At 66.1% G+C, this 12,822-nt stretch overlaps 1 protein-coding gene across 1 annotated transcript; it reads left to right on the top strand.

Annotated features, from left to right (window-relative positions):
- The first annotated feature begins 5,609 nt into the window (after positions 1-5,609).
- Positions 5,610-12,637, top strand: HAP1 (huntingtin associated protein 1). Its single transcript, XM_074557660.1, is given in 16 exon segments — positions 5,610-5,862; positions 7,560-7,636; positions 7,747-7,863; positions 7,968-8,068; positions 8,301-8,409; positions 8,534-8,612; positions 8,695-8,825; positions 8,902-8,976; positions 9,062-9,199; positions 9,430-9,497; positions 9,574-9,741; positions 9,909-10,195; positions 10,285-10,503; positions 10,924-11,017; positions 11,633-11,966; positions 11,969-12,637. Coding segments are annotated over 16 exon segments (2,400 nt in total). The 5' UTR covers positions 5,610-5,771; the 3' UTR covers positions 12,281-12,637.
- The last annotated feature ends 185 nt before the right edge of the window (positions 12,638-12,822 follow it).

Raw genomic sequence — 12,822 nt, 5'->3', positions numbered from 1 at the left:
AGATGCCCCAAACAGCTGCCCTAGGAGGGGCCGGGTCCTGCAGCCCCTCCTGGAGCCATGGGCAGGGGTGCACATCCCGAGATCCCCAGTTCCCTCGGGCAGAGCTGCCAGGGGCATGGGCGGGATTTTGGGGGGAAAGTGGAGCCAGAGAACACCTGGACCAGAGCAACCAGAGCTGCTTGTGGGGTCCTTAGCGAGGGATGGACTACGGGTCCCGGCATCCTCGGCTGGGGGGCGGCTTTTGCTGTCGGCGGGGTCGGGAGCGGTGTCCGATGGTTCCGATGGCTCCGCAGCCACCCCGCGCCGGGAGCAGCGCCCAGCGTGTGTGCGGATCTCCCTTCTCGCAATCCCTGCACCCAAATCCGACATTCCCGTACTCCCGGTGCTCCCGGGCTCCCGCGGTGTCCCACTCCCCCTCCGCTGTCACCGGCTGCGCTGTGCCTCCGGTTCTCACGGCGTCCCGCGTTCCCCATGCCGGGAACCCCAAATCCCCGGGCCGGGCCCAGCCGTTCCCCTCCGTTCCCCGGAGAATCTGAGGGCGGCTGCCACAGCTCTAGGAGAATTTTCCTCATCTCTCCCCTTCTCATGGCGCTCCTCGGGAGGTGCCCGGGCAGGAGGTGCAGGATGGCACCGGGCAGGGCACAGAGCGAGTCTGCACAGGCACCTGGGCCAGGCTAAGCCAGGACCTTGCTCCTCCTGGCCCGTGTCCCATTGCTGCCCGGGACCCCCGTGCTGCCCTGGCCCAGCTCCCGGGGCAGCTCCCGGCTCATCAAACGCTGCTGAAGGGGGGACAGTGGGATCCGGGGTCGGTGGGAGCAGCTCTGGGGAGATGGGAGCTGCTCCGCACGTGTCTGAACAAGGTTCCCCCGGGGAGAGTGAATGTACGTGCAGGAGCTGGGCCAAAAGCAGACGCAGGGCTCTGGCAGCCCCGGCTGAGCTGACTCACCCTCACCGGCCGCGCTCCCTCCGCAGCCAGCGGCACCTCCGCTCCGCACGGTGGGTCCCGCTCCCTCCCTGGGGACAGGAGGGGATAAGGGTTTGGGGATGGGGAGCTGCTTCCTGGGCCGCCCAGAGGTGTGTGGTGGCAGTGCCAGGGGGCACAGGGCTGGGGAAGGTGAGTGTGATTCGGGGTCTGTGTGTTGCCTTGTGCTGTCCCTGTGTGCCAGGGGAAGCAGGGTGGCCTGGTGTGGGTGCTGTGCATGTGGTAAAGACCCCGAGCACCTGCCAGGAGAGAGGGCAGCCATGCCCTGGCATGAGCGGGGGACGAGGGGCTGCTTGTGGCACAATGGGGGAGGTGGGAGCAGGGCTGGGGATGGGGTAGGGAGCTCCTGCCCTGCAGGGCAGAAGGGCAGCAGTGCCAGCAGCGGCTGCAGCCCGAGCCAGAGCCATTGGAGGTGGCCAGAGAGCAGGGATATACTGGATTTATGGCCCGTCTCATGATGTTTATGGTTGGCATGAGGCAGCTGCAGATGCTGCCCAGCCCTGCCCTGCTCCCTGCTCTGCATCCTGCTGCCGACAGGGCGGAGGTTCGCAGGTGGACTTTGCTCTGCGAGGTGGAGCTGCCCAGGGCTCTCCTGGCACTACTGCCGTGTCTGCCCAGCGCCGGGCAACTCGACAGCTCCTCCCTGCTCGTTCCGCAGGCAGCGAACCGGCAGGGACCCTGTGGGGGCAGGCTCCTCTCCTGTCCTGTCCTGTCCTGTCCTCTCCTGGTGCTGCTTTGGTGCTGAGCCCCCGGTCACACAGCAGCCACCGCAGAGCAGGTACGCTGACCCCTTGCCTCTGCCAAACCTGCCCCGTATTCAGGGGTGGAGCTGAGCTGGATTCTGTTCCCACAGCTCTCCTGTGCCAGGACGTCTGAGCCCTGGCTATGCCACCCGGCCTCCGGGCTGGCAGATGCTGCCTCCAGGAAGCTGTTTGTCCTATGGGGGGTCAGGATGTGTCCCTGGAGCCCTCGAGCATCACCTGAACAGCTCCTTCCCCCCAGGCAGGGCCCGGAGAAGGGACTCTGGTGTGCCGCTCCGGGAGCCCGGGCGCACGGTGCCTCTCCCCATGGCAGCCAGGCCCCCACGCAACACCAGCCAAACTGGACACCCCGCTCCCACGAGAGACCCTCCCCAGCCAGAGCCCACCCGCCTGCCACGCCCAGCTCAGCCCGGGCTCAGCTGTCGCCGCCTGTCCCCAGCCCAGCCCTGTGTCCCAGCCGGGCACACGCCGCGATGCCACGACCATCACTGGTGGGTACAGCTGAGGGTGCCAGCGGGAACTGGGGTGAGGGGGTGAGGAGCTGGGTCTCCTTTGGGCAGTTTCTCCATCCTGTCACTGTTCTGTGTTGGAGATGAACCGTTGTCCTGGCATCCTTCACCCCACACTGCGTGCCAGGCCCGCTGTGCCCAGTGCGGAGCGTGGCCAGGAGATGGCAGCAGGACCCTGCCCGCGGGCAGCGGGGAATGAGGGGAGCAGGACAGAGCTGGGGAGGGGTCTCTGAGTGCCACCCTGCGGGGGACCCCCCAGTCCCCGCACCAGTGGCTCTGGGGACAGAACCAGCCCCAAATCCACAGGGCACAGAGTGGGCTGAGGGGTGCAGGATGTTCCCCCCTGCACAGCCCCCTCCCCACATACGCCCCCCACCCTGGGCTGATGGTGACAGTGAGGGGGTGACAGTCCCCTCTTTCGGGGCTCCACAGAATCCCAGCTACCAATGGAGGCAAAACGCGAAACAAAAAGGCCACAGCAGCAGCACGGGCCTGAGTGGCACTGGGTGGCACTGGGTTACTTTATTTGATGTTACACTCCCCAAGTCCCAGGCAATGAGCTAGGGGCAAACAACAGCTTATACAGGGGGGCAGGTCTCAAGGGAGGATACAATGCTCAGCTAATCAGGAGAACTGGGGGTGGAACACAAAGGCAAGAGATACAAGGGAGGAAAACTGCTTGGGACAGGAGGGGTTAACAACTGGATGTGGGAGGAAGGGGTTTGAAACTTGGCAGAAAGGTAGCTAAGCAGCAAAGAGATAAACCGATACTAAAAGCAGCGGGGGAAAAAGCCCAAATAAACTACCAAACAACAAACCAAACAATAACCTGCAAAACAAAACCACACTGACGCCGTGTCCCTCTGTCCCTCTGTCCCCCTGTCCCCAGAGCTGTGCAGCGAGGCTATCCCCGAGGTGGAGATCGTCAGCCTGCTGGGCGAGCAGCTGCCCCGCTACACGCTGCGGGCTGACACCGTGTTCGGCTACGAGCACGGCGACTGGCTGCGAGCCCCCAGCGCCCCCCCGCAGCCCGTAGCCCCCCTGACCCCCCAGCAGATCGAGGAGACCCTGCAGTATTTCCGTGAGTGCAGCGGGGCCGGGAGGGGCGGTGGGCACGGAGGGACAGCGCTGATCGCCGCTAATGGGATTGACGGGCTGGATTTCCTCACCCAGAACATCCCGGGCTAATTCTGGGAGCAGCTGCTGCTGAGCCAAGCCGGATGCTGGGAGAGAGAGCCCCCCAGCATTTCTTGGGACCCCCTGCACGTCCCTGCTCCCCTGTGCTGGGCTGGGACACTGGTGGGCCTGGCAAGGGGTGCCAGGGGATGCCAGGGCTGCTGCTCCTCCAGCATGCCAGCCTGGAGCAGGGGGCTGCCAGCAGAGCCCCCAGAGCTGTGGAGACCCCAGGGGGAGATCCCTGCTGCCAGCAGAGCTGTGGGGATCCCAGCAGAGCCCCCAGAGCTGTGGGGACCCCAGGGAGAGATCCCTGCTCCCAGCAGAGCCCCCAGAGCTGTGGGGACCCCAGGGAGAGATCCCTGCTCCCAGCAGAGCCCCCAGAGCTGTGGGGACCCCAGGGAGAGATCCCTGCTCCCAGCAGAGCCCCAAGAGCTGTGGGGACACCAGGGGGAGATCCCTGCTCCCAGCAGAGCCCCAAGAGCTGTGGGGACACCAGGGGGAGATCCCTACTGCCAGCAGAGCTGTGGGGACCCCAGGGAGAGATCCCTGCAGCCAGCAGATCCCCAGAGCTGTGGGGATGTCATGGGGACATTCCTGCAGCCCCCAGGGCCAGGCAGGGGCAGTGCCCATGGCCCTGTGACGTGTTCCATCCCTGGGCAAGGTCGGGGTTCAGCGGGGGGCACAGACGGATTATCTCCGCTTTGTTTGTGCCTCTGGGCTGCGTGTGGCGGGGACAGGATTAGAGCAGGGGGCTGGGGGATGGATGTGGGGCAGTGGGAGACAGATGGGGGCAAAGCCGCCACCCACCGGCTCACTCCAGGCTAGGCATCATCCTCACCGTGCCTTGGCTGTGCTTGCAGCCTTCCCCTGGTGGCTGCTCCCTCTCTGTTCAGCAGGCGACCATCAGCACAGCCCCCTGTAGTGGCAGTACGAGGGACTGAGCCCCAAAATCTGTCTCTGTGCCATGGGGTAGGGAGCATGCAGCACACCAGCACCCCAGTCCTGCTCCATGGGGCCAGTGGCTCTCAGTGCGACATTCCTGCAGGTCACAGCCACTCCAGTGCTGCTGGCATGTGCTAGAGGGGGCCCATGGCGTCAAACCTTTAAGCTGCCATCAGAAATAGCCCCCTGTAATCTGCTTGTGCAGGCACGGGGAACCTGCCCAGAGCAGCAAATCCTGGGGCAGGGGATTAGGAAGAAGCAGCTCCTGTCCATGCTGTCCATGCTGAGACGTGTGCTTGAGTCCTTGGGGGCCCTGGAGTGTGGGTGCCCACTTGGTGGTGTTGGCTGTGTCATCCCAGGCCTTACCAAGGGAAAATCCAGCTCCAGGAGGAGGGAGAGGCTGGGACCGAGGGCATCTGCTCCATCCTCACCCCAGAGGGGACTGAGGGTTATGGCAGGATCCCAATGGGTAGGAGTCAAGCAGCAAAGGTGTGCAATGCTGAGGGGCAGCTCCAGCTGCATCCCTTCACGGATTGTTTGGGTGCTGACAAGGGTGGGCACTGGGGCAGGTGACGAGGACAGAGTACATTGGCATTACCAGCACCACGCCCACGGCCTGTGCTACGTGCCTGCCAGCTCCTCCATAATTCAGCACACCATGATTTATTCACCTTTCCTGCTTCTGTGCTGCCTCTGCACCAGTGTGGTTGTGGGGATGAGAGGGTGCCAGCCAGGGAGTGTGGGGCATCCTGGCTCATGCCAGGCCATGCTTGGAGCCAGGGGTGGTGAATGGGGAGGGTGGAGTGGGATAGAAAAGTCCCTTTGCTGATCAGGGACCTGGCAGGTCCCAGCACTGCAATGGGCACTGCAGGTGCAGGGTTTGTGACGTGGGTGATGATGGCGGGTGGCAGAGCAGGGCTGGCCAGAAAAATGTACCCTGACTCTCATGGGGACCCCATGGCTTTGTGTGAAGGGCCCCAAATCTCCCCCTGTCCTTCTCAAGGAGCAGAAGCTGCTGTCTGTGGGTGACCCACAGCATCAACACTGCAGAGCTGCTGCTCAGGGACTCCCAGGGTTCCAAGAGGTGGCACACCTCCACCAGGATTGTCCTGGTGGGCTCCCCAACAAGGAGCCCAGTCCTGGGGTGCCTGCTGGGGATCGTGTCCCTGGGGAAAACGGGGGAAATGCGCACCCCGACCCCCGCATCGCCCCCGCTCTGCTCCCGCCCGGCTCCGCCCCCGTCCCGGCCCCGGCCCCGGCCCCGCCGCCGGGGGATGCGCCGGGCAGGTGCGCGGGGAGCGGGCGATCCTATAAATAGGGGTGGGAGCGGCCACAGCGGCTCCGCTCGGCGCGGCGGGGCTGGGCACGGCTGGGTGGGCACGGCGGGCTGGGCACGGCGCGATGGAGATCTGGAGCAGCCCCGCCGCCTACGATGAGTTGAACGGGAACGCGGAGCGCGGCGCGGACCCCATCGCCCGGGAGCTGGAGGAAGGTGAGGGCGGCGCGGGTGGTCCCGCCCCGGGGCTGGGGGTGAGGATGAGGATGGGGGTGAGGATGAGGATGCGGCTGCGGCAGGGCTAGGCTCTCCCCGCGGGGTTGGTCTGGAGCGGCGGGGCCGGGGCTGGTCCGGAGGGGTGAGGGCCGGGGTTTTCCCTCGGGAGGTGCCCTGCGCTCCCCACCTGTGCCTTCCCTCAATCCCCGGCTCCCTTGCCGCCCTCCGGCCCGGGGTTGCCGCCTCCCGGTCCCTTGGGGACCCCCAGGGTCACCCCGACCCCAAGGAGAGCTGTCCCCACTGACAGTGGTGGCGACAGGGGCCCTGCCAGGTGTGCCAGGTGTGCCCGTGGGGAAGGGCGCCCCTCCTGCCGTGGGAACGGGGTGCTCCCCCCTAATCGGGCCCTGGGTGGATGTTTACATCTTCGCCAGCGCCGCAGCCCCCGTCTGCCAGGGCCAGCCGCTCGCTCCAAGCGTAACGATGCTCATGCTCTAATTACTTCCAATTAATGGCTCAGGGGCCTGACGAGGTGCAGTTGGGGACCCCCGCGGAGAGCGGCTCCTGTCGGGGTGCAGAGAGGGGGGTGAGGCTGGGGAGGGGGCTGGCCCTGCGCCCCATGGCCGTGTTTGGGGTCCGTGTTTGGGGTCCGTGTCCTCTGGGGCGTGGGGCAGTGAGGGCAGGACGGGACCGGGGTGGCGAGTGGGGGCATTGCCATGACAACACCCTCGCCATTACACAACCCCAGCTGGGGACGCCTAATGGGATTTGTGTGGCTGAGCTTCCCCGTTAACCCACTTCGTCTGCGCCACTGGGGGGGTACCTCTGACTGGGGGCCCTGAGCGCAGCCGGGGGAAACTGAGGCACGCACCCTCGGGGCAATGAGCATGGAAAGGGCACCGGGCAGGGTGTGGGGCACAGGCAGCTCCGGGGCTGTAGCAGGCTCTGGGGTGCGGGCAGGGCTCGGGGCTCTGCTCGGCCTCCCTCCGGCTCCAGCGCGCCGCCCCCCGGGTGCGTGCCCGGCGCTGCCTGGCAGGATCCGCAGCGGGGGCACCGAGACTCGGTGCTGGCACCTCCTCTCCCCGCCAGACCCGGGGAGCGGCGGGGCAGGCAGAGCTGTGCCGGGGGCCCGTTGGGAGCCCCCGATCCCTCCCCGCCTCCGGGGCCGTGCAGCTGCGGGGGCATCGGGTGGGTGCGGGCGGCAGCGTCCCCTCCCCCACAGAGAAACCAAACTAGGGCAGGGGGGATCTGGGGGAGGGGGCTGGGGACAGATTGGAGGGGACGCCGCCTGCGAGCCCGGCTCGGCACGGTGCCACCCACGGCTATTTATGCTGGAGCTCCAGCCTGCTTTCTGCTGGAGATGTCACCTCTGATCCTGTCTCTGCAGCTGCCCTTCCTTGTTCCCCCTTCTGTCCGTGAGTCCTGCAGTGGGGCTGGCACTGTGCCTGTGCTGTGGGGTCAGCAAGGGTGCCAAGCGTTTTTCTTGCCCCCGCAAGGTGTGGGCAGGGTTGGGGGCTAGGTGTGAGGCCCCCCATTTACCCCGATGCTGTCCCAGCTGTGGGGATCCCTGCCTGGCACTGTGTGAGGTGCCACCCAGCTGACCAAAGTCCTTTTTGGAGACCAGCTTGGGGGGTCAGTGCTGAGCCCCTGGGTCAGTGCTCCCACAGTGTGGGAGTTCACCTTTTGCCCTCTCCCCCCAGTTCTGTGTGCTGAGCGGGTGGCCAGGATCACAAAGACCTACCACGATATCGATGCTGTCACCAACCTGCTGGATGAGGTACGCTGGAGATGCCACCTATGTGAGGGCTGGTGGCACCCTGGGGACACAGGGCTGGGTGAGGAGTGGGGAAGGGATGAGTCCCAGCTGAGGCAGACCTGCCCCTGCAGAAAGAGCGGGACCTGGAGCTGGCAGCACGCATCGGGCAGTCCCTGCTGAAGCAGAACCGGAGCCTGACTGAGCGCAATGAGCTCCTGGAGGAGCAGCTGGAATTGGCCAAAGAGGAGGTAACAGCTCCTGGGCACAGGTCTGGGCTTTGGCCCCCTGTGTGCCCCCCTGGGGGCTGCTGTGGTCCCTTTGGCCGTGTCCTGAAGCGCTTTTGTCTCTCCAGATTGCGCAGCTGCGCCACGAGGTGTCCATGCGGGATGACCTCCTGCACTTCTACACCACCAGCACGGAGGAGAGCGAGCCCGCCACCACCACCTCCACACCGTGAGTGGGACCCCCTGTCCTGCCGCTCCCCTGGGGCACCGCTGCTCCTGTGGGCTGGCCAGGAGCCATCACATCCCTGGGCTGGCACTGGCCACATCCCTGCCCTCCCTTGGTGGCCGTGGGTCCAACACCACAGAGCTCGGTCACTGTGGGTGCCTGGGGGAGCGGGCACGGGTCAGAGTGGGCATTCCCACCCTGCCTGCCCTGCTCAGGCCATCCCTGCTGTCCCCAGGCTGCGCAGGCACGAGTCCTCGCTGTCCTTGCAGCAGTACTTCCAGTACGACACCCTGCAGCAGAAGCTCAGGAGCCTGGAGGAGGAGAACCAGAAGCTGCGCATGGAGGTGGGCACAGCCAGCTGCAGGATGCCCTCAGTGCCCAAATGCCCTGTTCTCCCTGGGGGGACCCGAGCTGCCCCCTCGGTGTGTCCTGCCTGTCCCACTCAGCCTCTCCAACCCTGTCCCCCAGGCCACCAACATCGCCACCGAGACCTGTCAGTACGAGCAGCAGGAGCAGCAGCTGATGATCGACTGCGTGGAGCAGTTTTGTAAGCAGGGCTCGGGGCTCTGCCTGGGTGGGTGGGCTGGGGCCGGGGCGGTGCCCGGCGGTGACAGAGCCCCCTCCCGCAGCCGAGGCGAGCCAGCAGGTCGTTCACCTGTCGGAGGAGCTGGCGCACCGGGCGGAGGACGCGGCGCGGCAGCAGGAGGAGATCAGCCAGCTGCTGGCGCAGGTGGCGGAGCTGCAGCAGAAATGTCGCACGGTGAGGGGGTGAGGGTCCCCAGCCCGGGACGGGGGGTGCAGGCACAGCGCCCTGACCCGGCCTCTCCTGCCCTCAGTACGGCTCCGAGGTGGAGGAGCTCCAGCAGCACCTGACGGCGGCCAAGGAGGTGCAGCAGCAGCTGCGGATGGAGGTGAGCCCGGGGGGAGCCCTGGGTGCCCCCCTGGCCGGGGGTCGTGCCCCGGGGCCGTGCTCCAGCCGTGCCGGTGTCCCCGCAGCTGCGGGATCTGCAGGACAAGTACGCGGAGTGCGGCGGGATGCTGCAGGAGGCGCGGGAGGAGGTGAAGAGCCTGCGGAGCCGCAGCGTCCCCAACAGCACCGTGAGCCGCTACAGCGCTGCCAGCCTGCTGCCCGTGGTGAGCGGGGACGGGGAGGCACGGGGGGCGTCCCTGCTGTGCCCCCGGTACCGACACTGCCCCCCCAGTGCTGACACTGCCCCCGCAAACTGACACTGCCCCCCCAGTGCTGACACTGCCCCCAAGTATTGACACTGTGCACCTCCATACTGACACTGCCCCCCGTACTGACACTGTCCCCCCCATACTGACACTGCCCCCCACACTGACACCTCCTATCCCGTCCCCAGGACTCGCTGGCGGCTGAGATCAAGGGCATGATGAGGAAGAGGACGGACAGCTCCTCCTCGGACTACAAGTGAGTGTTGTCATTGATGGTTTGTGCTGTGCCGTGGGACGGGTCCGGCTCACCCCGAGCTCCCTCCTGCCCGCAGGAGCTACCAGCGCGTCTTTGAGACGGTGAAGGCCGTGAACCAGGCAGCCAAAGCCAAGTCCTGCTCCGAGTCTCCCCACCACGTCCCGGGCTCCAAGCAGGTGTCCACTGCCCACTCTGGGGGGGCCAGCACCCCCCAAACCAACGGCTCCGGCTCGGAGGATGCTCAGTGAGTGCTGGGCTGGGGGAGAACGGAGCTGGGTTGGGGATGAACGGGGCCAGGTGGGACAGCGGCTGCTCCTGCGCAGGAGCTGCCATGCTGGAAGCAGCCTGGGGCAGGGAGGGCAGGGTCTGGGGGGGTCCCTGAGGTGCAGCCCTAAGCTGTGCCCCCATCAGGGCCCATGGCGCCGGCGAGGAGCCCCGGGCAGCCCCGGGCCGGCAGGACTTGGAGGCAGCGGTGCAGCGGCTCTCGGAGCGCTCCTTCTTCGAGGCCGAGCGGGAGCGCAAGCTCTGGAGGCTGAGGGATGGGGAGAGCTCCAGCGGCTTCCTCACCCCCGAGGGCAGCGTCGTCTCCAGCGGGACAAGCTACTCCGGGGGCTCGGAGCTCACGGCTGGCTCCGGCTTCTCCCTGGGCTCCCTCACCTGCTTCCCCGACAAGCTGCAGATCGTGAAGCCGCTGGAAGGTGAGGAGCAGAGGGGGTGAGGAGCTGACGGTGCTCTGAGGGTCCAACAGCCCCTCCTGAGCTCCCCCCGGCTGTTTTCCCATCCCCAGGCTCTGTGACGCTCCACCACTGGCAGCAGCTGGCACAGCCCAACCTGGGCGGGATCCTGGTGCCCCGGCCCGGGGTGCTCACCAAAGACTTCAGGCAGCTGGACACCGACCTGGAGGAGGTCTACAGCCTCAATGACCTGGAGGAGGACGATGTGGACGCCAGCTCCTTCCAGCTGCTCCCTACCTCAGCGCCCGCCAAAGCCAAGGAGCGCCCCAGGGGTGAGCGGGGGGCGAGGGGCCGGAGGGGCCGCAGCCCCCGGGGTGTCCCTGCCCTCCTGTCCCGGCTGGCCCTCGCCTCCCCCGGTGCTTTCCCCCCTTGCAGCAGCCTGTCCGTGGCACCCCGCGCTCCCCAGGGGGATGCTCCGCCTGCAGCTGTGCCAGGGCTGTTCTCGGGCCGCGGGATGAACGGGATGAGCCACGGCCACCGCCCCGGCGAGCCCCTGCTGCCCCCCGGCTGCCTGCGAGGGGCCGCTCTGGCATCTCCTGCCCCATCCTGTGCCGGCTGCCCCCTCTGAGCAGGCCCCGGGCGCAGTTGGTGCTGAATCCCCGTGCAAGGAGCTCCCAGCCCGGCTTTGGCTGCCCCGTCTGCCCTCCGTGCCCTCTCCTGTGTCCTGACCCCTTGTCTCCTGTCCCTTCCAGTGTTCCTCTCTGTTAACAACCTCCCCCAGACCCCGTCTACCTTCACCATCACCACCTGCCACATCCTCCACCCCACCTCTGCGATCACTACCAGGTAAGGTGCGGGGCCCCCGCTGCCTGCCCCGGCCTTTCTCCTCCTCCTCCTCCTCCTCCCCCGTGCCTGGCTCCCTGCAGCCCCTGATGCTCTGAGAGGTGCCAGCACCAGAAATCTCCCCAAATGTGGCTTCTGGGGTGTCTGTGTGTCTATGGATGGATGGATGGACGGACAGACAACCTTTCTCGGCTGGGCTCGCCCAGGGGAGCAGTGAGTGCTCCTGGCACTCTGGGGAACAGACGCAGGTTTTTGGTTTTTTTCCTCCCTCCACACTTGGGCAGCAGCCAGGAAATTTTCTCAGCCACTGCTGGGCTGTCCCCTCATTAATGAGCACCGGTGATTAGCCCTAATGAGCCCCCCTAAGGCTCGCTGGGGGTTGGTTTGAGCTGGAGTTCGCTGTTAGACAAACCCTGGTTGGTGTCTGGACATTGCTGCTGGAGCTGTGCCCGTGTCCCAGCGTGTCGTGGCTGCTGAGGAGCAGCCCCAGCACCCTCTGGGGGCTTTGGGGTCTCCTACAGCCCAGGGCTCTTTAGGGGAAGGACAGGGGGCCCTACCTGGCCCCCCCAGCACAGGGCCCCCCAGCTGATCCCCCCTTTTACTCTCTCTTCCCTCCAGTCTGTATCATGCCGTCGTGCCTTCTTGTGGGCCCTTTGAGGGGCTGAGCCTCTGCAGCCCCTCCCCAGAACCGGCTCCCCCCACGCTGGCGCTGGGCCCTGGACCCCCCAGCGCCCCCAGGGGACTCGTGAGGCTCCTGCTGGGCCGGGATTCCCACCTGGCACCAGGCACTGGATCGTGGAGGGCCCCCTCTCTGCACTGCCAGGAGCCCCAGCACTGTGAGCCCCCTGTGCCCAGGGGCCAGCAGGGATCCCCAGGCAGGAGCAGCACCTTCAGCTGGAACCTGGTGGAGAAACTGCAGCGCCTGGGGCTGGACAAGGTGGTGGCCAGAGGGCAGAGAGCTCCTGTGCCCAGCCGGGGCCCTGGGGCACCCAGAGGTGCCACTGCTGCAGAGCCCCCAGGCTCAGGGTGAGATACATCCTCTTCCTCACCTATCCATGGGGAAATGGAGATGGGACAAGCTTCAGCCTCAGCTCCTGGTGCTGCCCAGCTCCATCAGCGCTCCTGGCACCAGCATGGGGGCTCTACCCTGGCTGCAAGGACAGAACTGGCACTGCTCCCCATGGATGGGGGTACAGGGGGTGCTGGCTGACCCTGTCCCTGCTGGGGCAGTGTGGACCCTGCACAGGAGCCAATTTCTGGCAATAAAAACTGTTCCTGCTTCTGCTGAGCCTGTCTGCGGAGCGAGAGGCAGCTTGGCCCGTCTGGGGCTGTCCAGATGCTGCAGGGATGGAGAACACCCAGTCTGCGCTCAGGTTTGTCCTGGGGCAACCCACTGGGGCCAGGGGGACCCCCTGCACCCTGGGCTGGGCCCTGGCCAGCACCTGGGCTGGACTGGCTTCAAAGGGAATGCTGGTTTAGCTCTTCCCTGCTCACTGAGTAGCAATAGTAGCAGCACCCACAGCTTGGGATGTTCCTGGGAGTGCTTCTGCTGCTCCCCTAATTGTGTCCTTCCCTCCAAGCTGTGCCCAAACCCCTGGCAAATAAATGTGAATTCACAGAGCAGCTGCTGTGTTTGCTGTGTGTGCTCTCTGCCCCTTGCATCCCTCTGGGGCTGGGGGAAAATCTCTTCTGCCCTCTACAACTGGGGGCAAATATCTTCTGCTCTCTGGGCCTGGGGGTAAATACCCTCTCCATTCTGGGGGCAAATTCCTTCTGTCCTTTGGGGCTGGGGGTAAATTCCCTTTGCC

This window comes from Zonotrichia albicollis, chromosome 23, assembly GCF_047830755.1.
Source record: "Zonotrichia albicollis isolate bZonAlb1 chromosome 23, bZonAlb1.hap1, whole genome shotgun sequence".
Classification (NCBI taxonomy): domain Eukaryota; kingdom Metazoa; phylum Chordata; class Aves; order Passeriformes; family Passerellidae; genus Zonotrichia; species Zonotrichia albicollis.
Note: the sequence above shows the minus strand (reverse complement) of the source record. Positions and strands in the feature narration are given on the sequence as shown.